Below are 24,976 nucleotides of genomic sequence, written 5' to 3'. Positions count from 1 at the left end.
CAAAATCTGTTCATTGAGACTTTGCCTCTGGTCCTTCCTCAGTCCCACTGGGCTGAGCTGGGTCCTGGGAACAGGATCCAGACCTCCATGTCTGCATGACCTCCAACAGCAGCTCAACCCACAGGGCTGAGACTGTGTGTGGTCTGGGTGCAGGCATCTGCCGATGGTAATCTCTGCATCTTCTCTCCCTCAGGTGGTACCAGACCCTGATCCATCTCCTGAAGGGGAATATTGGTACGGGGCTGCTGGGGCTGCCTTTGGCTGTGAAGAACGCCGGCATCCTGGTAAGGCAGCTCTGGCCCTGCTGTGCAGGAGGTCGTGGGGCAGAGTGACCTCGGGGCAGCTTGTGTGGCTGGTGTTGGGGCTGGATTCCCTGCTGAGATACCTCTTGGTGCTCAGCAGCTTGTGGGTTTTTGCAGCCTGGGCTCTGTGGCTTGCTTTGCTGCTGAGACTGTTCTTCCCGCTCCTGCATTGTGCTAGCTGGTCTCCAGGGGTTCAGCGTATGAGCTGGGGCTGTGGTTTTCTCTGTGGGGGTGCGGCAGGGTGCTGGTTCCCTGCCTCCGCACCCAGCTGGGTGTTACCTCCCTGGCTCCTGCGACATCAGGCCCTTTCTCCCAAAATGCTCTGTGCTGAGCTTGGGGGGCATCCCCTCACCCTGGTCAGGGCAGGTTCAGCTTGGCCTCCCCCTGGGTTTGTCTCAGCGGGTCTGTGCTGTGTGCTGCGTGCCTCCCGAGGGCCCCAGGAGCACAGCGCGTCTGTGACGAGCCCCATCAGTCAGCAGTTAAAGCTGGTGGTTGGAGATGGTGGTGTGGTTCCCTCTGTGGGGTTTCACGTGGGCTGGCCCAGGCGTCGAGGTCAGTGGATGTGATGCAGCTTTGCTGCCTGAGGGCTGAGGTTGTGCCTGGAGGTCAAACAGCAGATCCTGGTCACTGTCACATCTCCCCAGCGCTTAGCTCCCCTGTGTCTGCATTGTGCCCCAGCAGCTGCCGTCCGTGTGAGAGGTGGGGGCACCGTGCTGCTCTGCTCTCTGTTTCCTTGCCCAGCAATGCAGCTTGGATTGAAAAATTAAAAGAATTAAAAAAGAAAACTTCCTTCCTTTGCCCAGACCACGACCTTTTTGTCACCTGTGTAATAGGGATGTGCAGGAGAGTTTGGAAAACAATCCTGGCTGTGCTTTGCTGTATCCAGACTGCCCCAACGTGCTGCGTTTGCATCGTTCCTGCCAGGCTCGTGGCTCTGTCAGGTTTCTTAGTCCTGGGGGGCTGGTTCCTGGGAGCAGCACCTGAGCTGTGGTTCAGCCTACAGCCGTGTTTCAGCTCACCGAGCCCGTGAAGTTTTGTCTGGGAGCAAAACCTACGGTGCAGCTCTGCCTCTGGCCATCAGAGTGCAGCCTGCTCCCTCTCTTCCCCCGCAGCTGGGTCCTCTGAGTCTGCTGGTGATGGGAGTCGTGGCTGTGCACTGCATGGGCATCCTGGTGAAGTGCGCCCATCACTTCTGCTACAGGTAAGAAGCAACTCCCCTGCGCAGCACTGCTGCTCCTACAGCTCTTCCTTCCTTCCCCAGAAACCCGGTGGTTTTTCTGAAGCTTCCCAGCAGCCAGGTGCCCGTGTCAAAGCCTCAGTTGGGAAGCGCTTCTAGGCTTTTCCACAGGAACTGTTTTCCCATTAATGTCATCATTTGCCTTGAGAACCAGCAGACAGGGCTGATATGATGTCCTTTCTCTCTTTCTTCTCTGGACAGGTTCCAGAAGCAGTTTGTGGACTATGGAGGTGCTGTGATGTATGGGCTGGAGTCAACTCCCAGCGCGTGGCTGCGGAGACATGCCATCTGGGGAAGGTACCTGTTCCCCCGCTGCAGGCAGGGGACTTGTCTTGAAACCCAGCGTGTGCAGCAGCTGGGACAGAAGAGCTGTCTGGTCCCTGAGCTGTGTCGGCAAATGACCACAAGTGACGTAAAATGTTATGTGGCTCACCTACCATGAGTGCCCAGTGTCCCCCAGGGGGTAACACTGAGGTCTGTGACCCGGTCCTGTCCCCAGTCAGATGTGGCTTATACTAAAGGAATTGATTGAAGTAAGCCTCCGCAGCTTAACAAAGGTGTAAATAACGTGTACTGTGGTGCTGACCCATCTTGTTAGGCAGTGAGCATGTCTAACGGCTGCTCCTAGGGACGCTACCAGCCCTGTGGGTATCTTGCATCATGCAGTTTGTTGCACATCAGATGCTGGGAAAATCCACCTATTCCTGTGCCTGGGGAGCGTTGTGTCCAGTTGTGACAATTCAGCAGCAGACTGGAGGTGCTAAAACCAAGGAGGAGACTTTCCTGAGGCTGGTCCTGACCCTATGGAGGGGATGGGAGGGGGAGGCCAGGGAGCCTGAGGTCTGTAAGGTTGGATGGAGATACGGTCCTCTCTCCTGATCATCGAGGAGAAGCGAGCTGAGGGTGCTCTGACCCGCACACCTGAACCCCTGGGGAGAGCAGCATCGCCCCGAGCAGCCCCAGTGGGCTCTTATTTCTGTGTGGCCTGGCTAACAAACTGTCTTTTTTTCTTTTTTAGGCACGTAGTGGGACTTTTCCTGATCATCACTCAGTTGGGATTCTGCTGCGTGTACTTCGTCTTTCTGGCTGACAACCTGAAGCAGGTTAGACTGACTGCCTCCTCCGTGAGCCAGGGGAGGGCAAGAGGGGGTGCGGAGGGGCTTGGGCTGTTCTTCGCTCCTGTTTCACAGCCCTGTTCTCCAGTAAAGCTCTGGTTTCCACAGTTGATGCTGCTCAGGAAGGTACTGCTCCACTGCCCAAGTATTTCGGAGGGTCGGTTTTCCTGTTTGAACAGGGCAGGTTTTTCTGAGAGTTGCTGCGACTTTGCTGTGTGTGCAGAGGTGCTGGAATTTCCCCTGTGTCGTAAGGGGACGCGGGGGCCGTTGAGGGAGGGCAGGAGAGAGGTGACGGCAGGGGGACTGTGCCTTTGATGTCTTGCCCACCTCAGTTACCTGGTTTATTGATACTCTGCGTAGATGGTAACATGGATATGAGGACCTGCTGTGAACCTCTTTTTTTTTTTTTTTTTTTTTTTTTCTCCCCTTTCTTGGACCTGTTTGCATTCCAGTTTCTTTCCTCATCTCATGGCTCTGGAGCTTAATTACATCTTTAGGGAAAGAGTTTCCTTCTGCTGGGTGTCAGGAGGAAATAAACAGAAACTCTGAACTGCTTGGCTGGCTCCCGTGCTGCCAGAAACCGGGAATAATGAATTCCCAGCCTCCACCAGCTTGGTGCCTTGCAGGCACCGCTCAGCTTTGTTCCCCTCTGTGTTCCTGCCGTCTCTTGCCGCAGTGGTCTGATTGCTACTACTGTGGCTGTGCCCTTTAGCAGCTCTTCCCTGATGCCCATCAGCTCCAGAGGTGGCTCCCATGGGAGCAAGGAGGGGCTCTGCTAGTGGGCGGCAGAGGATGGGTGGGCTCTGCCTCCGCTCTGGGAGCAGCAGCTGGGGAGATTCTCCTTGTGTTGTCCTGTGGGATGGCCAGGAGGGGTAAACGGGTGAATGTCGGTGATCTGATGCCAACAGCTCTGAGAGCCAGAGCAAGCAGGGTGCGTGCACAGGGCTGGGCGGCTGCTGGCCCCCTGCTCCCCACAAATGGCCCCTTGCTGCTGTTTCAGGGTGGGCTTGGGTTGGATTTGAGGAAAAATTTCTTCACTGAAGGGGTGGTCAAGCATTGGAATGGGCTGGCCAGGGACATGGTGAAATCACTAAACCTGGAGGCATTTAAAAAATGGCTAGATGTGGTGCTTAGAGGCATGGTTCAGTGGTGGGCTTGGCAGTCCGGGGTTAACCGTTGGACTTGATGATCTTGAAGGTCTTTTCCAACCTGAATGATTCTGTGATTCTTTCTGCTTGGCCCCTGGCAGCAGAGACTGAAGGCTGGCTCAAACCGTAAGGGAAATCTGCAAAAACCTGCAAATCCAACACATTTTAGGCCACAGCTGGGAAACCTCTTGGCTTCAGTTTTGGAATTCTTTGCCTGGGGAGAGGGGAATGTTGCTTGTTTCTTTTTGTGGTGGGAAATAGCATGTTAGATGGGGAGCTATGGTGAAGGTGGTACCTTGGGCAAGGCGCTGCTGTGCCGGGTAGAGCTTTGGTTTGAAAAATGGCTTCAGAGCAAGCTGGGGAAAGGCAGGGCAGGCTGGAGCTGGAGCAGTGCTGCCCCATGGGTGTGTGGCTCTGTGCTGCTCTCTCCCATGGAGGATGCTGATGTGTGTGGAAGCTCTTTAGCCTCTCCTGTGGGGCAGGACTTGCTCTGGAGCAGGTGAAATTAATTTGCAGGCAGCCCTTTGCTGCAGTGGCCAGACGGCACCTGGCAACCGAACCAGCTTGATCGTGGTTGTGTTGGTGATCCACAGCATGCCTATGCCCTTGGGAGGGATGGCTCAGCCACCTGGTTCCTGGGGCAGAACTGTCTCTAGAGGCGAGCACAAGGCTTGGAGTGCCTTTGGAGTGAAAGACCCCAAGGAAAGGATGATTTCCTGTGAAGAAAGCAAAGTTGGGGGCCAACAGTAGCTTCCAGATGTCCTTGCATGGGAACAGGCCACTGGGTGACTGAAGGGGTGTGTGATGTTGATTGCAATGTGGTGCAGCAAGAGGAAAAGGACCGCTGAGGAAATAGCACTTAAAGCCTCTTTCTTCTCAACTGGCCACATGGACAGCGCAACCCAACCTCTGTCCTTGGTGTGCTCGGCTGCCAGGTTTGCGTGCTCAGCAAGCCTGGGCTCGGGGAGGTTTTTCTGCCTCAGCTCAGATCCCATCCGTGCTTCTAGCAAGGTAACGGGGATTTGCTTTGAAATGACCCGAAAACCTGTGTTGCTTTGATTTTAATCGACAAGCTGTGTTTGAAAGTGAGCTGATGGGGTAGTATTATGACCCACCTGGGATGGGCTGCCAAGATCCGTGGCTCTCAGCCCTGTGTGGCGGGGTTCATCAAGCCTTCGTGTGCTTCCTCAGGTCGTATCTACAGCAAATGGGACCACCAATGACTGCAGCTTGAACAGGACAGTCATCATGACCCCCACCATGGACTCCCGGCTATACATGCTTTCCCTCCTGCCTTTTGTGGTGCTGCTTACCTTCATCCAGAATCTCAAGGTCCTGTCCATCTTCTCCTTGCTGGCCAACGTGGCCATGCTTGTCAGCCTCATTGTGATCTACCAGTACATCACCAGGGTACGTGACGTGTGTGTGGCTTCCCTCTGTCATTTCTGTGATGTCCTGCCTTTTGGCAGGTGGAGAGAGCTCGGCAGTGGGGTGCTCGCACGCTGTGGAGCGCTGCTCATTCCCGTGGGTGCAGTAATTACCCTCTGCTCCGCAGGGCTTTCCCTGTGGCATGGGGCTGCAACAGGGAGCAATGGGAGCAAGCCGGGTCCTCCCCATATTCCTTGTATCTGAACTCTGTGTGGGCTTTTTTCCAGGACATTCCTGATGCCAGTGACCTGCCTCTAGCAGCAGCCTGGAAGACCTACCCTCTGTTTTTTGGCACTGCAGTCTTTGCTTTCGAAGGCATCGGGGTGGTAAGTCTCAGCGTGTGGCAGAGGGGCTGCCTGCACAGGGTGCTCAGCCCGTGCTCGGGCTTGCTGCAGCACCTGCTCTTCGGTTGCAGCTGTATTTGCAGATTAACTTCACGGACAGTAGCCCAAATTCTGGATGATGCTGTTAGCTTTAGCCTCCAGGCTATCTCCTGGGTCAAACCCTGCTGCTTCCATCTGAGGCTGGAAGAGCACATGCTCCAAACCTCAGAGCTGGTTGCTGCTTTGAAGGTGGCTGTGTCTGGCAGTAGATTGGGCTCTGCTGGGAACTGCACTGGCAGCTGCCTTGGGCTCTGCTGGATGACCTGTGGACAAGTAGTCATCCTCAGTCTTGTTAGCAGGCTGGATCCTGAGGCTGCCTAAGTGGGGGGCCAAAAAGCATGACATAAAAAAATGTGATCTGTTCCTTCCTACTCTGCTGCAGAGGCACCGAGATCACCCTTCGGCAGCCGCGTGGGGCTGGATTTACATGTGCCTCTCATACAAGATGCTGTAAATAGACTGTCTGTGTCTGTGAAAAAAAGCTGGGTGGGTGGGTGGAGAGCGTAATGGTTCCCTAAGATGTTGTGGGTTGCTTCCAGGAGCTCCCTTCAAAGGAGGAAAAATGTTTTCATCTCTTAATATAAGCTGGCTGTGTAAACACAGGGCTGCAGAGGGCCAAATCCATTACAGGAGGAATGTTTACTGAATGCTGTGCCCCGGGCAGAGGGCTCTTGCTGGCAGTAAGGCACCAACGCTGCCTTCCTTGCATGAGTTGGAGATGGAGAACCAAATAAAAGCTTTTCTGGTCCAGCCTCCTTACCAGCTCTGCTACTGTGTCTCTTCTTGAAATCCCCACCACCCAAGGACAGCTATAAAAATCTTTGCTGAAGCCCTGTATTTCTGAAAGCAAGTGATACTAGTGTAGAGGTGAGGGACTTGCCTCTGTCCTTCCTTTTGTTTTTTTTTTTTTTTTTTTTATTGTCCTGTCTGGGTGAAAACTGTCTGGACAAACTTGGCAGGAGAAGAGAAAGTGTCTTGGTCTTGCTAGGGTCTGCTGGGGAAACTTAAGACAATGTAGCATGATGGTGCTGTGCTGTGCTGGGGTGCAGAGTGTAATGCAACCAAGGTATGGAGTGGATGGCATCGCCCCAAGATGCCAGGTACCAGCTCTGGTCAAGGGCAGGGAGCAGGTCCCTTCGTTAAGGCAAGGGCATCGGTGACCCTGCCCAAGACTTGCCATGCTGAGCACGAAGGTCTCAGATGGGAGCACAGGAATGAGATCTCCAGCACAGTGGCTTTTTCAGCTGGATTCTCCAGGCTCCACGTGTGACCATCCTGTCCCTGGCGTGGGGGGCTGTGCTTGGCCGTGGGGCTGCTCCTCCTGCTTTCTGGGGCTGAGTGATATAGAGAAACGGGGGCAACCTGCAGCTCTGTCATTGTCATCCTCCTGCTCTCACAGGTGCTGCCTCTGGAAAACAAGATGAAGAACCCTCGGCAGTTCCCAGTCATCCTCTATGTGGGGATGACCATTGTCACCGTTCTGTACATCAGCCTGAGCGTCCTGGGGTACCTGCGCTTTGGGGAGAACATTCAGGCCAGCATAACGCTCAACCTGCCCAACTGCTGGTGAGTCCTCGTGGTGGGTGGGGGGCTGGGGGGTAAGGAAGGGAGGGTCCTGACCATGGAGGCGGGAGAGGGGAGGCAGCAGGGAATGTTGCTCTGTAGGACTAATCTGGGTGAGCCTGGGGAAGGGTACACCCTGCCGTAGCCGAACCGTCCAAAGGAACTTGGCGAGGGTTGTCTGATGTATGGGGTGGAGAGAGGCTCGTCGCTGCTGCGTCTGAGCTTGGTCTTGGCTCTGCAGGTCAGCCTGCTTCCTTGGGGTCCCTGGTGGTCCCTGCCTGGTTAGTGCAGCTCCTGCCTTTTTCTTGGAGCCTTGTGATGTCTTTTTGGGGACTAAGCAGTGCTCTGGCTGGCAGACGTTGAACACAACGCCGGCGCGGCTGTATTTGTATCCCATGCAAAAACTGCTGTTCTGCCTGAAATAAAGTGCGTGGAAAACTAACCCAGAGCTGGGACGTCCCAGAGGGGTGTGAGATGTGACGTCTCCACACATGGGCTGCGTTCCTTGTTTGCAGCCCTGGAGCTCAAACTCCCACTCCTGGGCTCCACGTTGTGCCTGGATGCAGCTCGTCTTGAGCCAACGCTTTGCCTGCGAGCGCTGGTGCCGTGGGGATGTACCCCTTCCTTCCCACGGGGGCTGAGCTCTGCAGCTCCCCAAACCTGTCTGTCTTCCTTGGGGATCTGGCAAGGCCTCTTGAGATGCTCTGGTCACTGGCTGGGGCCCTGTGGAAATACACGTGGCCTGACCCTGTACTGGCTTACCTGGAGACGTTATTCCTCCTCTTGCCGGCGTTGGTGGCTGTTGCAGCAGCTGGCTGGGCTGCGTGCTGGTCTGTCCCCAGGGGCAAGTGGTTGCTCAGTGTCACAGCTCTGTATTCATCCCAGAAGAGAAATGCAAGCTGTTTCTCTTGCCTTTGGGGCAAGAAGTGTGAAGCACGTAAGCACTGAGAACATTGAGAACAAATGCCTTTTCCAGCTTGCTCCACTTGGGATTATTTGAGAAAGTCCTGGAAAAAACCCATCTCTGCTGTTTCTTACGACACAGCTTTGAGGTGCCTGTGTGGCAGGACGTGGTGCTGACAGGCCAGGAGGAGCTGGCGAGAAGCTCCTCTCTGCGTACGGCAGAGGTACCGCTTGCAGGGCAGCACCTCCCGCGCTTGGTGCGGAGCCGTGGCTGAGGGTTGGCTTTGGTGCCTTGAAGCTTCTTGGAAAGTCATCCTGCGGCTGCGCAGCTTCTCTGGGGTTGCCTACGCGCCCTCTGAAGTTCAACGGTTTCTCTTTGGTGTCTCTGCTGGCTTGAAATCCCGCAGGAGACGAGGGTGAGAATTGGAGCTGGGGGTGCCTGTCCCCTTCCCCAGCCCGTCTTCTCTATTAGCAGCTGCCCAAAATGGCACAGCGTGGCTTGCTGCCTCTTCCCCACTGCTGAAGTGGATTTGGGCTGGACTCGAAATTTCAGTCGCCGGTGGGCTTCCCCATGCTGACCTTGTAAAGTGGCGCAGCTGGGGCTCTGGAGAAAGCAAAGATTTTAAAAAAATAGAGCCTGTTTTTGCTTTAATTATCGCTATGTGTTTTTTTTTTTTCGATTTGAGTGCATGGACTTTGATTCATGCTGGATCTGTGTGGTGACTGAACTGCTGGATGTTGTTGGCACCGTGGCAGAAGGTCCTGCTCCTGCCAAGAGCCTTGTCTCATCCCATGCAGGGGCTGGGAGCTCTGCCAGGTCCCCGCTCTCAGCGAGGAGGGATGGGGCTGGTGTAAAAATGAGTCTGTGTTGTAGGGAGGTCTGAATCCTACTGTGCCAAGCACGGTAGACGTGAATTCCATCCGTGAGCTGAAGTGGGGTATGGAGGGGATGAAAGGCTGCTGCTTCTCCTGAAGGTAGAAAGCAGGTCAGATCCAGATCTTGGGCTTTGCAGGGCACCAGGTCATGCCACAGCCTGTAATGACATCTGCCGACCTGTAATGCTGCCCGGGGGCTTCTGCGGGAGATCTCAGCGGGAGATCATCTAAAGGATGCTGCTGCCTTAGAAGAGGTTAATAGGATTTCTGTAACTCGTGAGGCTACAGGAAGATCCTATTTCAATTGCAAGTTTCTAGTAGTGTCCGTGCTTTCTGTCAAAGTACTTCTCTGAATTTTTTCAGATGGTGGGAAGAGAATAGCCCTTTGGAAGCAGTGCCTGGGGAAGCCTGGGCATGTGGCAGGGCTCCTGCGGGCTGTGCCTGGGGAAGGCGTGCTGTGGTCCTTGTGACTCAGCACACAAAATGCTTGGTTGTTTGTGCGTGTTGTTCCCTGGCAGAACATTCGATGGAGGCTGTAAATATTGGACTTGGAAATGGGTTATCTAAAGCGAAGTAAGGGCTGGGATACTTGGGCTAAAGCCTTGACCACTGTATTCCCATGCGTTAAACTGTATGTGAAGGAGGAAGATTTGCTCTTGAAATAGTGCTTTGCCCATCCTGCTTTGCCTGTGGGTTTTCTCCCCGGCAGTAAAAGGCTGCAGGAGCTGGTTATGAGGGCTGTGGGTGAGAAGTCATGGAGTTTGCCTGCAGCGTGGGAGACAAGGCGAGGATTGTGGCAGAGCTGCTGCACCCTTCCTTGGCTGTAGCCATTGCCTGGAGGTTTCTAGAACAGATTTGATGAGCGTGTTCAGAATTGAGTTACAGAATGACTAAGGACTTTTCCAGCCTCATTTCTCTCTAACCGCAGCTTCCTCAAATGAGGAGTGTGTCGGTTCCCAATGCCCAGGTCTAACCACGGCCTCCAAAATACCGCACTGCTATGCAGAAATCCCTCCTCGCACCCTCGGAAGGGTTGCTTCATCGCACCGTCTGAAGAGTGAAGAAATGCTGTAGTGAGGGGGGAGGCGTTGGGTTGCGTATGGCCAGTTGGAGGCAGGTAATGGCAGGGCTTACGGTCAAGGGAGGGTATGTCACTTCTTGCAGCTTGTTGGGATGGCCTGGCATGGCTGTCTGGGCTGGGGAGGTGATTGCTGTGGTTGGCAGAGCAGTGCCTCTCCGGGGCCCTGCATGAGCCTGTCTTTTCTGTGGATCAAGGCTAGTGCTTGAGCTTTTTCTTTTCTTGGTGTTTAAAATGCCCTTTGAGCTCGTTGTCCTGGTTCCTGACCTTAGCAGGATTGATACCCAATGTTCTTCTGTATCTTTTTTAATAACATCTTTTAATCGTGGATTGTCCTGGAGCACTTTATGGCTTTACAGCCTTGCTTATCTGAAAATACGGAGATAAGATATGCAGGCTGTGGAGTAGGTGGCTCAAGGCTACCGTGCACTCAAGTCACGTGTGGCTGAGCGGGTGCACTCTGGACTCTTGGTGGTGGCTTTGTCTTTAGTCTGCTTGTGGAATCACAGGGTAGTTGAGGCTGAAGAGGGCATCGTGAGATCATCAGGTTCAGCTCAAAGCAGGGCCAACTTAAATTTTGAATATCAGTAAGGAGGGAGGTTCCTTACCTCTCCAGACCCTTGTTCTGGTGCTTAACTACCCTTTTGGGATGCAGCTCTACCCCATTGCCCCTGGTCCTTTTGCTGTGCAACTCCAAGAAAAGCCTGTCTTGGTCTTCTCCATGCCCTCCTATTAGGTAGCTGAAGACAGTAATAACATCCCCTTTAACCTTCTCTTCATGCTGAACAAGCCCAGGTCTCAGCCTGCCTTGTGCTCCATGTGCTCCAGCCTCAGCTATCTTAGTAGCCTCCACTTAACTTCTTCTGGTAGGTCAATGTCTGTCCTTTCCTGCGAGTCTCAAGACTGGACACAATACTAAAGGTGCAGCTTCCCAAGCCCCAGACAAGAGAGTAATCCTTACCCTTAACCTGCTGGCTTTGCTTTTGCTAACACAGGCCGGTATGTGATTGACCTTACTCACCGCAAGGTCCTGCTGCTGGCTCATGTTCAGTTTGCTGCCCACCGAAACCTCCAGGTCCTGTTCTCCTGGCTGGACGGGAAGCTGGGTCCCAGCCCTTCCCATGTGTGGGATTTTGTGTTTGTGTTTGAACTTTGCCCGTGCCATCGTGTTGTTTAGGTCCTGCTCCGAGGTGTGTCACCCATTCCCTCCAATTTGGTCTTGTTAGGAACTTGCTGAGAGCATACTCTGGGTTGCTGAGAGTTCATCCAGGTCACCAATGAGGATATTTCCATGACTTCCCCCAGCAAATAACTGCTGGCTGTTCACTCTGTCCAACATGTACCTGGAAATGTATGTCAGGGGGACTTAGCCCATCCTTTTCTGGAGACTGAGGTGAGGCTGATTAGCCTGTAGCTTCCCTCATCCTTCTTGAAGGTGGATACGATACTTCTTCCCAGGTGGTGGGACCTCTCCCTGGTCACTCTGCTCTTATAAAGATGATAAAGTGTCGTAAGGCTGATGTTGGCCACAACCTTGAATGGATCGGATCTGGTCCCGTGGACTTGCAGAACGTCCCATTCGCTTAGGTGACCACTTACTCCATCCCCTGCGATTGTGGGAAATGTTTGACTCCACCAGACTCTGCCACTAGTGTTCAAAGTTGTCTTGTGTGCGGATACTTGGGCTTCTCTGGTTTGAGGCTGCTGTTGGAGCAGCTGGATCCCGAGAGCCAACATACAGAGGGGCACTGGCTTGGGTCCGAAGGTGGTAAAGGGATATAAGAAGGCAGGAGGAGCCAGCTAAATTCCTCAGCTTGGATCTACTTCATATTTGCCCAAGTGGGATGGCCAGGACCCGCGTTTCCTGCTTGGTCAGCATGTCTTGAGCTGGGGAATGGGTAGGACTGTATGCGATATAACTGGGTATCACCTCTCTTCAGAGAGGCTCTTTCTGCTGCTGGGGAGCTGAGGGCACAGGTGGGGCTGGGAGGTGGCTTTTTGGTCACCTGTGACAGGCTCCCTCCTGCAGCCACGCTCGCCCCTCCCTGCATTGCTGTAGGGTCTGGGACATGGTGACATCCAACTTGGGGTGAGCTTAAGGTGCTGTTTGCAGCCTGTCTGCCCTCTGCCTGCCTTCCACTCAGCCCAAACCGCTCCTTTAACTGTCTTCCCCCCAAACATATATTATGTAGCATTCCAAAAATAGCTGCTCTTTTTCGTTTTATGGAGGAGGTTCAGTTGCAGGTGGCGGTGGCGACGTTTGCATCACACTTGTTTTATAAGCCCAGACTTATCCCAGCGGTGCTGTCCTCTTTCCCCTCCTCAGAAGCCAAGCAGTAATTGTAATCTGTGAAATATCCATGGCTGCAGCTGATAAGCTTTTTTGGAGATATTATTCATCTCCTGTTTTAAGACGGAGAATAAAATCCCGCTGGTGACGAATTGCAAAAAAAGGAGGGGGTTTTCTTCCTTCAGATCAGGGGCTGGATTTTGTTAATGAAGGGTCGAGATGAGGAACCTCTGGGGATAGGTGATGGATGCAACTTCATTCTGAGTCACTGGCCAAAAGTCAGGACTGCAGGCTCTTGGCAGTACCAGTGCTGGTGGGTATTTGGGTGTTGTCTGTGGGGTGCAGTCGTGAAGGAGGTCACCCTGTGCGACTGCAGACCTTGCAGAGCCCAGCCTGATCAAGTGGAGAGGGAGGCATGGAGCCTGTATCCCTACATAGGGAGCAAAGAACCTGGAGGACTTCGTGCAGCCAAGGGCAGTGTGGCACACGTGAGCGTCTAGAAATGTAGGTAGGTGCCTTAACTTGTCAAGGAACGAGGAACAAGTCTCCTTGGTCTGTTGGCCAAGGAGATCTCAGCCTTCCCTGTGCCTTTGAACCAGTTAGGAGTGGGACAGTGGTTTGTTGGTTTTGGTGGCTGTTTTTTTTTTTGTTTTGTTTTGTTTTTTCCAAATAGCTCTCAGTATCTGTGCCCCTGAGTTTTTCCCAAGGGGCAGCAGCACTTGAGAGGCTGCTGGCCCAAGTCCTGGCCTGATGATTCCTTATGCAAAGCCTGGACTATAGCCTCTGGTTGGGTGTAGGGGTATACGGTGCTGTGGCTTGGAGGTTGCACTGTCTCCTTGCGTCTCTTGGCCAAGGAAGTTCTCTGTGGATTGAATGCGTCACCCTTAATTTTCCAGGAGAGTGTTCAAGAGGGGAGACCACTGGCACAGAAAAGTCCTTAGAGTGTTCCCCTTCTTCTTTCTGCTGTTGGTGCCACGGGGGCTGGAGCAAGAGCGTGTCTCACGGTCTCTCTTTCTTGTTTGCAGGCTGTACCAAGCCGTCAAGCTGCTCTTCTCCTTTGGGATTTTCTTCACGTACGCCGTGCAGTTCTACGTGCCTGCTGAGATTGTCATCCCTCCCCTGGTTGCCCGGGTGTCGGAGCGCTGGGGCCTGCTGGTCAACCTGCTTCTCAGGGTGGCCCTGGTCAGCGTGACCTGTGAGTAGAAAGCAGCTTGTCTGAGCTCCCCTTCGAGAACGTGGCACCTCCGTCCTGCTGTGGGCTGGTGGTGCTGAGAGCCTTCGCCCCTCGCCTTGCTGCCTCTGGCCCAGCTGCTAAAGCCCTCGCAGTGGGGAGTCTCCTGGACCTTGCTAATGCAAGCCAGTAGGCCCAGGTGGCCTCCAAGGAGCAGCAGCAGTGGTCCTCTGCACCTTCTGTATGGGACTGGTCTTCTCAGTGGCGTAGTGAACTTCCCACGTCATTTGGAGGTGGCGGATCCCTGGGGAGCCTTGCACTTGGAATCCCTGTGATGGCACTTTTGGAGGCCTTCAAGTCTCGTCGGGCTTTGCATGAAACACTCCAGCACCTGGTCCGGTGCCAGGAGAGCCCGTCCAGGGGCTGTTTTCTGTAGGCAGCGTGCAGCCAGGCTCCTCGTGCCCGCGTGACAGGGGTGCGGCTGCACAGGGGTCGCCGGCTGCGAGGGAGTGGGTGTCCTTGTGCAGACACGTTCATTGCAGCACGTAGCACAGCAGAAGACAGCTGACAATGGTACATGACCCGTAACCAAGCCCCAGGGTGCCCGTGGCAGGCCGCTGGAGTGCGGAGCGTGCTGCAGGGTCCCTTTCCCTTGGCAGTGGTTGGTGCCTGCAGTGAGGCTGTGGTGGAGCAGGCTGCTGGGATCGAGCCTGGTGGGCCTCTGGGGAAAGGTGGGGAGCAATTGTGTGGGATCCTGACTTGTTGGAACCTTGCTGCTGTCAGCACAGCTGAGACGCTTGACTGAACTCCCTGGCGTCATCTGTTGAAAAAGAGCTTTACTCCATGGCTTGATGCTGCTGATGCACCAGGGTTGAGCGTCGGGGACCTGGCCCTGTGTCCCAGCTGGCTTTGGTTTGGGTTTGAGGGGAGTGTAGTGCTCACTCGAGGGTGGTGGAGCTGAGAGCAGGGTGCTGCTGGTTTCTGGGCTCTCGGTAATGGTGGGCCAGAGGCGCTCCGTTAACAGAGGTGGGCAAAGCCCCACCTTCTCTGTGCTGAGTTCCTGAAGCACGATCTGCCTCGATGCCTGCAGCTGGAGGGATGGTGCGGGGATGAAATCTTGCCACGCGGAGTGGGAGCCTCTCCTGGAGGGTGTTGGGGTGTGCCTGGCCAGGGAAACGAAGGCTTGGAGTGATGGGATGGCTTTAGGCACCGTCAGTGGCTATACCCTTCCGTTTGGTGGTAGAGAGGCAGCGACCGTGTTGGTGGAAGGATGCTGGTCCCTTTGTACCTCCTCCCCTTACCCTTCTGTGTAGATGTTGGTGGAAGGATGCTGGTCCCTTTGTATCTCCTCCCCTTACCCTTCTGTGTAAGAGATTGCTGTGGCTGTTGGCGAGGATAAAAGCAATTAGGGGGTTGCATGAATATTCATCAGGTGATTTTGTGGCTGCAGAACAAGTCTGCATCATGGCTTTGGCTTCCAAAGAGAGGATGCGATTTGGTGTATGGGTGTTTTTTAAGCTCAGACTTCAAAACCAGCACACTTAAACCCCCTTTGAATTAATACTTGTGGAAAGCACGACCGTTGCCCCTGGAGGCTGAGGACTGCAGCTGGTGCTTCGGTTCTGCTTGTTTTAGAGGGGGGTTAATTTTGTTTACTTTGAGTCCAAAGAGCGGTGTGGGGTGGGCTGAGGATGCTGTTGGTGGTCGGCAGCTCTGCTTTCCCCACACGCTGCTGGAGCAGTGTTGCTGCTTGCAGCAGAGACCTGCCAGAATTCTCCTTTGATCTGGGATAGACTTCCTCCGGGTCAGCTCAGCAGGGACTTTGCTGCTGTTCCCTGTGGCGGAGGGGTGGTTTGTCTCTAGGCTGATCCAGGTGACGGCAGGGCTGGGGTGGCGGTGATGTGCAGGAGCACCTCCTGTTTGTGTTTTGCCTGCTGTCACTCTCCCAAGCCTTCTGTCTCCTGTGGTGCCATGGGGGATCTTCGGCTCAGGGAGGCTCCACCAGCCTCTCTTGCCTGTAGCTGAGTGCCAGGGAGTGAACAAATCCCTCTGGTAAGGACCCCTGAGATGTCCCTTTTCCACCAAGGCTGTAGCTGCTATGGTTTTAGGTGTCTCCTATTTCTAAACAGAGCTTTCAAAGCAATGAACCAGTTTATTTCTCTTGGTCGCTTTGATTAAGAGCTGAAGGCTGCTTTGCTTGCAGAGGATGCTCTTCTGTCATGCAAAGCTCCGGTTGCCTTTTTCTCAGGTTTTCTTTGACTGAGCTTGCCGTGGATGGGGAGCTTGCTCAGTATGTGAGTGTGGCGAGGAGTGCTGCTCCCAGTTGCAAAACAGGACCTTGGGGAGCAGATCTAAAATAAAGGGTCATCAAGTGCCGACACTGCGGTACCCTGAAAGCAGCCCAGAGGTGCTGATGGCTGTGGGCTTGTTGGAAGGAGAAGGCACCATCCCCCCATCCTTCCCTGGTCCCAGGCAGGAGGAGGGGGAGCAGGAATATGCCAGAGTTCGCGCTGCTAAGCATGAGCTGTCAGAAGTCTCCCAGGGGGATTTTCCTTGGCTGCAGTTTTTACCTAACAAATGTTCTCCCCTGGGCAGCGCTGCAGGCGCTCTGCTGCTGGAGCAGCACTAAACGCATGCAAACCGCACGGGTTTAGTCGGGGTGGGGGGAGACGGCTTTTTCCTCCCATCTCCTGCTTTTATGGGGTTTCTGAGGCTTTACAGCTCCCCAGGTGTGGGGAGCAGGAGTGCTGGCTCTCATGAGGGGGGCTGGGGATGCTGGCACCCGCTCTTCTGCCAGCGGCATCTGTTTGCTGGGGCGCCCGTCCCGCTCAGCCCTGGAGCTCACTGTGGTGCTGCCCAGGGTGGCAGAAAGGGTTTGGTCTGCGTGCCGCCCTGCGTTAGGTCAATGCCACAGCTTAATTGCTTGTTGAGGAGGAGTTTCCGGAAAAATATGCATCCATGTCTTCAAAGCTGTTGTGTCAGGGAAAAGGGCAGGGGTATGATTTGAGCAGATGGCATCCCTGTGTGGGTCTTTGCTTGCTTTGACTCGGGGAGGGAGGGTCTCTGCTGTCTGGGAGCTGGCAGCACTAACATGGTGTCTGCTCCTTCTCCAGGTGTGCTGGCCATCCTCATCCCACGCCTGGACATCGTCATCTCGCTGGTGGGCTCCATCAGCAGCAGCGCCCTGGCTCTCATCTTCCCCCCGCTGCTGGAGATTGCCACCTACTATACAGAAGGCATGCACCCCCTCGTCATTGCCAAGGACGTTGTCATCAGCCTCTTTGGCTTCGTGGGCTTCGCGGTGGGGACGTACGCAGCGCTGGTGGAGCTGGCAGCACCTGTCCCCGCAGTTGTGAACGCCACCAGTGCCGTGGTGCAGTGATGGTCCCCCTGCCCCGCCAGCCCCTCCAGGTGCCATGCTGGGGGACACAGTCACCGGGCGCTGCTGGTCTCCTGGGAGCGATCTCTTTCCTCTTGGGAAACATGGTGGGTTTGGTCTGCGAGAGGACGGGGCTGCCCACCATCGCGGCCACCCATCTGCAGCAGGGCCCCGTGCTGGGCTCCAGCTGGGGAGGTGGGATCCAGGCTGGGGCAGTGCCTTCCCTGGGGCTTTTTGGGCAGGTGATACAGCAAAACAGCCCCCTCGGCACCTCTGTAAATAGTCACTTTGAGACGTGAGGACTCCTGGGGATGTAGATCTTGATTTTATTTTCTTTTTTTAAACCCCAACCTTTCTGTATTTCCTCCATCCCTTCAGTCAGGGTGGGGAACAGGGACTGCTCTTTTTTGTGCCAGTTTATTTTTTCTCCCCTCAGCACTTTATTTTTACAGCAACAGAGAAACCTCAGCTCGGGTTGGAGAGCGCGGAGCTGCCTCCTCACCCCAGCCTTGTGGGGAGAGTGGGCAGAGCCCGAGGTGTGGAGCATCCCGGGGCCCCCAGCTCTCCCATGGACATTGGCTCCTGCCGTGCTCCAGCTGTTTCCAGCTGCCTCAGGGGCTGAGCAGGGCTTGGAGCTGGGCACCAGGCACAGCACCTCCCTGGCCTGGGAGGGTTTGCTGAACCCTGGCCCATGTTTTTAGTAGTGACATTTCTTATTCCCCATCTAGCGCACAAACCTAACGCTTTTAGAAGCATTAGAAAACTGAGGCATGTGGAGAGCAAATGGGCTGTGCCATAACGAGGGTCTGAGCTGGTTGCCTTCGGCTGGGAGCCCTCTCCCTGTGCGGGTTGGGGTGTCCCCAAGGGTCACAAAGTGCTGCCCTCATGCCGCAAAAATACATTGCCTTGTTTACAGTGCCCAAGCTGGCACCGGCACGCTCTGGCTGCATCTACAAGCCAATACTGAATGTCAAATCACACACAAAGACTCCATAATAATATTTTTTTTAACCCTTCCTCTCCTGGTCCCACTCCCTCTGCATCCTCTGCCTCCACCTCACCTGTTCTCTGGTAGGATGCAGCATTCTGGTGCTTCTTGTGCTTGTGTTGCTTGTTGTGTTGTGGCTGGAGCATGCCAGGGGGGGAAGATCCCTGTTGTGCTGCTGCTTTCCTTCCTCTCAGCGAGCCCACCTTCCTCCCTAGAGAGTTTCCTTGAGTTTCTGCTGGTTGTGTTTTTTTTTAAGGTAAGAGAGCAAACGCATCCTCCATGGGATGTCTTTTCGTAGTGGTTCAAAAAGGTTCTGACTGAGCCACCCTGCTGCAACCCCGTCTGGGCTGAACTCCTCCTTGCTAATGCAGCATCTCCCAAGCGCCCGCAGCACAGCAGCTTCCTTTGGAGAGCTTTTATCACTACATCCCGCCGCATCCGTGTCTCCATGGGGGTGGGCAAAGGCTGCTGGTGATGGTGGGAGAGGGCTGTGAATGTAGCACCAACGGGCTGTGTTTCCATCTTTGATGGAGGATGAGTGAGACTTGGGGTTATTTTTGGTGTTTGACCTGCTTCTGGGAGGAGAAAGCTGTGCAGAGTGGTGCCCTTGCAGTCTGCCTCCTCGATGTGTAGTGTTTGTGTCTTGCACTGTGTGCCCTTTGCTGACTCTGCTTTGGGTGCCCCATGCTGGCACATGGAGCCACGGCCAGGTCCGGGGTCAGTCTGTGCCGCGTCACTGCTCCTTTCCAGCCTCTCCCCTGCTTGCCGTGTCTCTTGGGGCTCACCTTGTCTCCTCCAAGTCTGTGCTGGTGAAGGTTTCTGCACGCTCCGGCATCGCTTGGTCATGAGCAGCGCAAAGCTTTGATTCAAATCCTCCATCTGGAGGACCCAGGAAGGATAGAGAGCAAACACCCAGGTCTGGGAGAGGGCTCCAGGGCACACTGCAGATGGGAAAAGTGCAATATTCATGTCCGTCGCTGTGTACTGACCCCAGCGTGGCTGTTGGGGGTTGGGTTTGAGTGCAGAATGTCACCCCTGGCAGAGGAAGGTGTGCTGCAAGGAGCAGGGGACGCCTGATGCTGGCCCCAGCTGTCAGTACCCCATGAGAAGGCTGGCCACATTTCGGGGGCCAGCTGTGTGCCAGGGCATGTCCCCAGCCTGGCACTGAGCATCAGCGGGTTTGCTGGCAGGGCTGCTAGCATCAAACTCGCTGCAATCAGTGGTGAAGACCTCATTTCCAAGGAGACTGGGATATCACAGCAGCATTAAACATTTTTTTGCAGTTCCTCACTTTTATCAGGCTGAGCAGGGGGTGTTCAGAGGTGGGGCCAGGCATGTCAGTGTGGCACGTGGCATGAGGGGCTCTGCCCAGCCAGGAGGACCTGACACAGGACCTGATGGACACAAAGACTTGACACTTGCGTATCATAGGCTGCTCTATAACCAAGGAAATGGTCTGTGTAAATATAGAAATGATTACTGTACATGTCTTGTGCCTATGGATGTTGTCAGCGTACGGTGTGTGTTGCTGCCCAGTGGAAGAGCTGGTGCTGCACTTGAATCATGTATTTTAATCAATAAATACAATCTATTTTTTATGTGAAAAGATGGGGGTCTCTCTTCTATGAGGCAAGTGTAAAACTACCTGGGCAGGGTCTGGGCCAGGTGTGGGGCAGGTCTGAGGTTCTCCGAGGGGGACTGTGCTGTGCTGGGCTGCATGGTGCAGCAGTGTGGCGTTAATGCCAGTGGATATGCTACATCTTTTAGGATTCATCTCTCCTTTTTTTTCTTTTTTTCTTCTTGTTCCTCCCCCCCTTTTTTTTTTTCTTTCTTCTTTCCACAAATATACCACCCAAGTAGAAGGGCTTGGGGAGGAGGGAGCATCTGTGGGAGAGCATGAGACCTGGAGCCCAGCAGGCAGCCAGGGCCAGACCCTCTGCCTTTCCCACTCCTGCAGCAGCAGACAAGATTTCCCTTTCTACTGAGGATTTTGAAATGAAAGTGTTTCGGCTTTGCTGCTCTGAAAATTGTAATTTTTCTTCTGAATGCATTTGTGCAAGCAGGCTGTGGGCAGAGCCTTTAGGGGCTTGCTGGGCTTGGCTCTTTTCTCTGCCCCACCAAAAGCTGCACCTTGGCTTCTTGGCTGTGTCCTGGGACCCAACAGTCTGGTTTATGCTGAAAGTGGGGCTGCAGCTGAAAAAAAGAGCTTGGCATATGCTGATGGTAGTAGCAAGGTGGATGCAGAGCTGCTGCTGATCTGCTTGAGAGATCAAAGGAGCAAATACCAGCCCACGCTCTGAGATGGCCAGGCACCACGCCAACATCACTGCAGCTTATCCTCACGCTGCTGAATAATTCATGCCAATGCAGTGTGTCATTTGTGGGGCTGTTTGGGAAATCAGTGCTAAAAAAAGGTTCTCTCTCAAAGCTGTGGCAGAAAGGTCTCCATAAAGGCTGCAGGTGGATGGGGAGTGTGGTCCCCAGAGGGGGATCCAAGGCCACATGAACCCCAGGGCAGATGGAGTGGCTGAGCACAGGCGGTGCTTGGTGGCTGGCATATTTCTGGCCATGGAGCATCACCATGGCCAGATCCACAGCCATCCTTTCTTCCAAGGGTTGAGTGCTGCAGGGCTGCGCCAGTTCCGTGAAGGAGCTTTGCTGAGGCTGCCCCTTTCCAGGTATCAGTCAGCAAAGCATCATCTCTATCTCCATTGCCCTTGCCCTCCCCTGTGCTGTGGCTGCCAGCCAAGGTGACCCCAGGCAGTTAAAAAGTCTAAATGGAAGGATCATCTCTATTATTTGCGCTCCTTCTGATGCTGGGAAGAACAATTTGGGTTCACCTTATGGGGAAAAAAGTGCGTGTCGGTGAGAAACTGGCACTCTTGAAGCAATGGTGGGAGCTGGCGGGGTGCAGCCTGGCCACCCCTCGGAAACCTGCCCAGACCCTGCAGCAGTGGTGGGTCCCTGCTGTGATACCACTGGTGCCAGGGCTCGTGCCATCCTGCTCTGCTGAAACTGCTGGAGAGCAAAGGCACAAACCTGGGGTTTATGAGCACAAGACAGGGGCAGAGCAGACGAACCTCATCTTTTCCTTTGGTGTTCCCCCAGCAAGCCTGGGAACAACAACCCGCTCTTTGCAATGTCCCGTCAGCATACAGGGGGATGAGCCTGCTGTGGAGACCTGTCTGCATTTAGAATTTTATTAAAAATAGCTACAGGGAACTGCAAAGCGCACAAGCCCATCCCAGCAGAGGAAAGCTGAGTTGGGGACCTGCACGAGTGCAGCCAAGTGCTTCTCCCCTGGCTTTAATTTGGGATTAATCCCAGCTGTGGTGGGATGTCTGGCTGTGCCAGGTGATGCTTGTCCTGCAGCTGGCAGCTCGGGCAGAGGGAGGTTCCCCTGCTCTTCCCTTTGCAGCCTTCCTGTGTGATGACCGCCCTGGAGCCAGCAGGTGGGATGTTATGGTACCCCTGGGGTGTCGTGTGGAGCAGGGTGAGTCCATGGTTTGGGACATGGAGCTGGTGACAGGATTTGCAGCCTGAGCTGCTGGGGTAGCATAAGTGTTGTGTGGTCAGACTGGGGGTTTGGAGCTGTGCGCTGTGCTGGTGGGTTTCCCTTCTCGTGCTGCTTGTGCTGCTCCTGCCCAGGGGCAGCCCCGGTCCTGGGGCCAGGAGAGATGTCACTGTGCTCTGCCTACACAGTTCTTCAGGGTTGTAGGGTAATTGAGGCTGGCAGAGACCTTGGGAGGTGTCTTGTCCAACCTTCTCCAGTCTGATGCAACTCTTGTAATTACAAAACCAGCTCTTTTTACTCTCAGACCTACCCCAGGATCTCCCCTGTGTTTCTCCACACAGCTCGCTATGTCTAAGTTTAGAAATGCTGTGCTCAAATTGATGTGCAGGGATTGTGCTGTTTCAGGATGAAGGTGTTGAGAGGGATTTGCAAAGTAAAACCAAAAACCTAAAACATCAGTCCTAATCCAGGTAGGGACTGATTTCTGCCGAACAGAGCTGGCTCTCAAAGGGGGAGGCTGTATTCCCTTGCAAACCTCAGAGTAACTCAGGAGCTGAGCCAGCCGGCTGTGGGGCTGGTTCCAGTTTGCATCTGGGCTGTCCAGCAAGAACATCTCTGTGTGTCCTAAATGCAATCTTCCCTCCCTAATTTTGATCCCAGAAGGGGGTATGAATAGCAGGTTTTTTTCACATCTGCTGATTGTCTGAGCCAAGTGTCTCGATTTGCGCATCCCAAGCCTCGCCGTGTTTGTGCCCTTTCTTGTGTGCCCTCCCCTAGTTCAGCACTAAGGCACCCAGCAGTCGAGAGAAAGCCAGAAGGTTGAGGCTTGGGTCAATAAGTGCCTGGCCAGTGTTTTCTGAGCAGTTGGTGGGAAGGGTAATACTGATGATGTTGGGAGCTGTGGTGAGTATTTAAGGCTTGGAGATGCCCCTTCACTGGTGCCTGGGAGTGCTGCTATATGGAGGGGTCCTTCTGAACCTCTGAGGCACAACCCTGGTATGTTCCTAGTGCGGCTGCGGCAAAAATGCAACAAAAGCATTTAAAGAAATGGCTGCTGTTTTATTCTGGTCTGGGGAGAATGAGCAAACAGGATGTTTTGCATGTCTTTGCTCTTAGGAGCAACAAAAAAACAGGTGAACTGGGGCCGCATGAGTTTGCTATCCTCCCTCTGCCATCTCCATGGTGATAGCTAATGACATCACTGAAAGCGTTGCTGAACTTTGGTGATGTCATCAGCTGTTGCTGCGGAAACTGAGATGGATCCTGCTCTCCAGTTGATGTCAAGCCCTTCCACAGGAGGCTGCCTGGCGTGCGTGTGGGAGTGACAGCGGTGACAAGCCTGGTGCTTTTGGCGAAAAAAATAATTGCCAAAGTGCACGAGAGCTTTGAGAGGTAAAATGGGCAGCGCTTCGGGGGGCTGGGGGGAGGCTGGAGGAGTGGCAAGTGGCCCTGATGCTCAGGGGATGATGCTCAGGCCAGGGGAGTGGGGCTGCAGGCAGGGTCTACGGGTGCTGGGGCTGGCTCCTGTGTCCCACAGAGCCTGTGCTGGGTGTTCTGGGGACCCCTCTGCAGATAGGCTTGGGTCAGGTCTGTTGTTCAGGTTAACCAGGTGATAATGATCTCCTTAAGGGCTATGGCTTTACTTTCAGGAATGAGATGAATTTCTGTTTTCCCCAAGTGTGTTTGGCTGGGGGTTGGAATTAAGGCAGGGCTTGGGTTTGGGTTCTTTTAGCCCCTTTGCTCCTGACCTAACAGATAGGGTAGGCTCGTGTTTTCCCAGTGCCTTGCTACCATGGGTCTGCCTCCTTCCTCTGGCCATTATAGGATCCTCAGAGGTGTGTTGAACTTGCTGTCTTAGTACTTCTCTGAAGGTTCAAGAGTCTGGGGGTGCTAGTGTCCAAAATACGCTGCTATTCCCTTCCCTGGGCTGCCCTTGGCTGGAGCTAGGCAGGGATGTCCTATTTACAAGGGAATCCCTGAGTTATCAAATAAGATCGTAATAGTAAAAAAATCCAAACTCTTTTAATACTTTCAAAAAATCGACAAAAATGTTACATCAAACAACCAACCAAAGAAAACCTCTCACGAAGAAACAATACATTTCCAAGCACACGGACATACAGGCAAACGCACGCTCGGTAGCCTCAGTGCCCCGTCACGTGGCGCTGCCCAGTTTTTCTGGGCCACGCTGGGGAGCCCCAGCTGAGTGACAGCACCACGTACCGCTGCACTCAGCATGGGACCGCAGCAGCCACAACGACATGTCTGGGCCCGCATCCTCGGGCCAAGGTCTCCCTCACTCCTGTGAGTGCAGCCCGACTGGGCAGGGGTCTTGCTTTGCTGCTGGCTGTGCTGGTTTGAGTCTGTGGGTGGTTCCCGGTGTGATTGAGCTTGTTGCTTGGTTTTTCTATAGAAATGGACTTTTTTTTTTTTTTTCCCCCCCTTTGAGTTTTGATTGGCCAAGTGAGAGATGTGCTGATGGGACCAGCTGTATTCCCTCATCTCTCTCCCTGTGATGGGGAGCAGACATGGGAGAGGGTTTACACCAGCTGATCCATTCCACTGGGCAAACTGCTGGCTTGATGCAAGCCCTTGGAGCCAGAGCTGGGGGCAGGGAACCTCTGCTATCCCACGTGGGGCACTCCCAGGCTGTGCATCACTAGTCCTTTCACACCTCCTCCCACCACAACTGTTGCCATGCCTGCTTGCCGCCCTCCTCCTCCTCATCCCTGTGGCCAGGGAGCCCGGGGTGGGAGGAGGTGGCATGCTGTGGTCCTGCGTGGTGTCGTAGGAAGTCCCCTTGGCAAGGAGGCAGGTTAGTCACTGGCATCCCAGGAGCATCCTCTGTGTCCTGGCAGTGGCTGGAGCATTTCCCCTCCATTTGCAGCAGGAGCACCATGGAGGGCAGCGGGGGGGAAGATCCAGCCAAATTACAACCCAGCCATGCAGGGGGAGATGCTGCAAGCTGGGGACAGACACATGTAAGCCTCCCTTCAGCGGCATGTGCCAGCCTCCTGCACACTGTTCTGCATGGAGATGTGCTTCTCATTTCAAGAACAAGCCCCCCATTAAAACATCACCTCCTCGCAGCTCCCGTAGTCACTCTCCACCATGTCAGAGCCCTCGTAGTTGGGGGGTGGAAGGGGCTGGGCTCGGATGCTGGGCTGGTGGCCCACCTCGCAGTCTGCATAGGAGGGCTGGGCCACGCTAAGGCGCATGCTCACCCGCTTATAGCCAGGGTCGGGCTGGTACGGGACGCCCTCGCCCTGCACCAGCTGGGCTGGGTAGTAGCTGATGGCCGTATATTCGTTCTGGCACTGGGAGGCTCCCATGTCCATGGGACCAAGTGGCAAGAAGTCCTCCAGGTTCTGGTTGCTGTAGCGGGGTGGGATGGGGGCCCGCTTGTTGCTCTGGTCCAGCGGGAAGGGAAAGCCCCCGTAAAGGGCGACCGGCTCCGAATCTGCGGGTGGTGGGGGTGGTGGGGGAAGAGGAGGGTGGGAGGAGGATGCAGGGGGACCTTGAATGATCTCATAGTGGGAATATTCCTGGACATCTGATGACAGGTACCGTGGGGGCCAGTAGGTTGTTTCTGCTGGGTAGA

The 24,976-nt window shown here is 54.5% G+C and overlaps 2 protein-coding genes across 3 annotated transcripts in view; one reads left to right on the top strand and one right to left on the bottom strand.

The window, feature by feature from the left end:
* LOC308068569 (proton-coupled amino acid transporter 1-like) overlaps positions 1-19,469 on the top strand; it is a 24,534-nt gene extending 5,065 nt beyond the window's left edge. Inside the window, exons 3-11 of the mRNA XM_080399410.1 lie at positions 194-284; positions 1,415-1,503; positions 1,741-1,836; positions 2,558-2,642; positions 4,994-5,212; positions 5,458-5,556; positions 7,013-7,179; positions 13,349-13,518; positions 16,608-19,469. Coding sequence (XP_080255536.1) covers positions 194-284; positions 1,415-1,503; positions 1,741-1,836; positions 2,558-2,642; positions 4,994-5,212; positions 5,458-5,556; positions 7,013-7,179; positions 13,349-13,518; positions 16,608-16,876 — 1,285 coding nt within the window. The 3' untranslated portion in view covers positions 16,877-19,469. The remainder of the gene's footprint in view (positions 1-193; positions 285-1,414; positions 1,504-1,740; positions 1,837-2,557; positions 2,643-4,993; positions 5,213-5,457; positions 5,557-7,012; positions 7,180-13,348; positions 13,519-16,607) is intronic.
* The window catches only part of FAT2 (FAT atypical cadherin 2), a gene marked incomplete at its 5' end in the record, with an annotated part of 66,824 nt that continues 59,045 nt past the window's right edge, over positions 17,198-24,976 (bottom strand). For both annotated transcript variants that reach the window (XM_080399379.1, XM_080399378.1), the window contains one exon: positions 17,198-24,976. In XM_080399379.1, coding sequence (XP_080255505.1) covers positions 24,444-24,976 — 533 coding nt within the window. In that variant the 3' untranslated portion in view covers positions 17,198-24,443.

Source organism: Falco punctatus (genome assembly GCF_963210335.1).
Source record: "Falco punctatus genome assembly, chromosome: 8".
Classification (NCBI taxonomy): domain Eukaryota; kingdom Metazoa; phylum Chordata; class Aves; order Falconiformes; family Falconidae; genus Falco; species Falco punctatus.
This window is presented reverse-complemented; position numbering and strand designations above follow the sequence as displayed.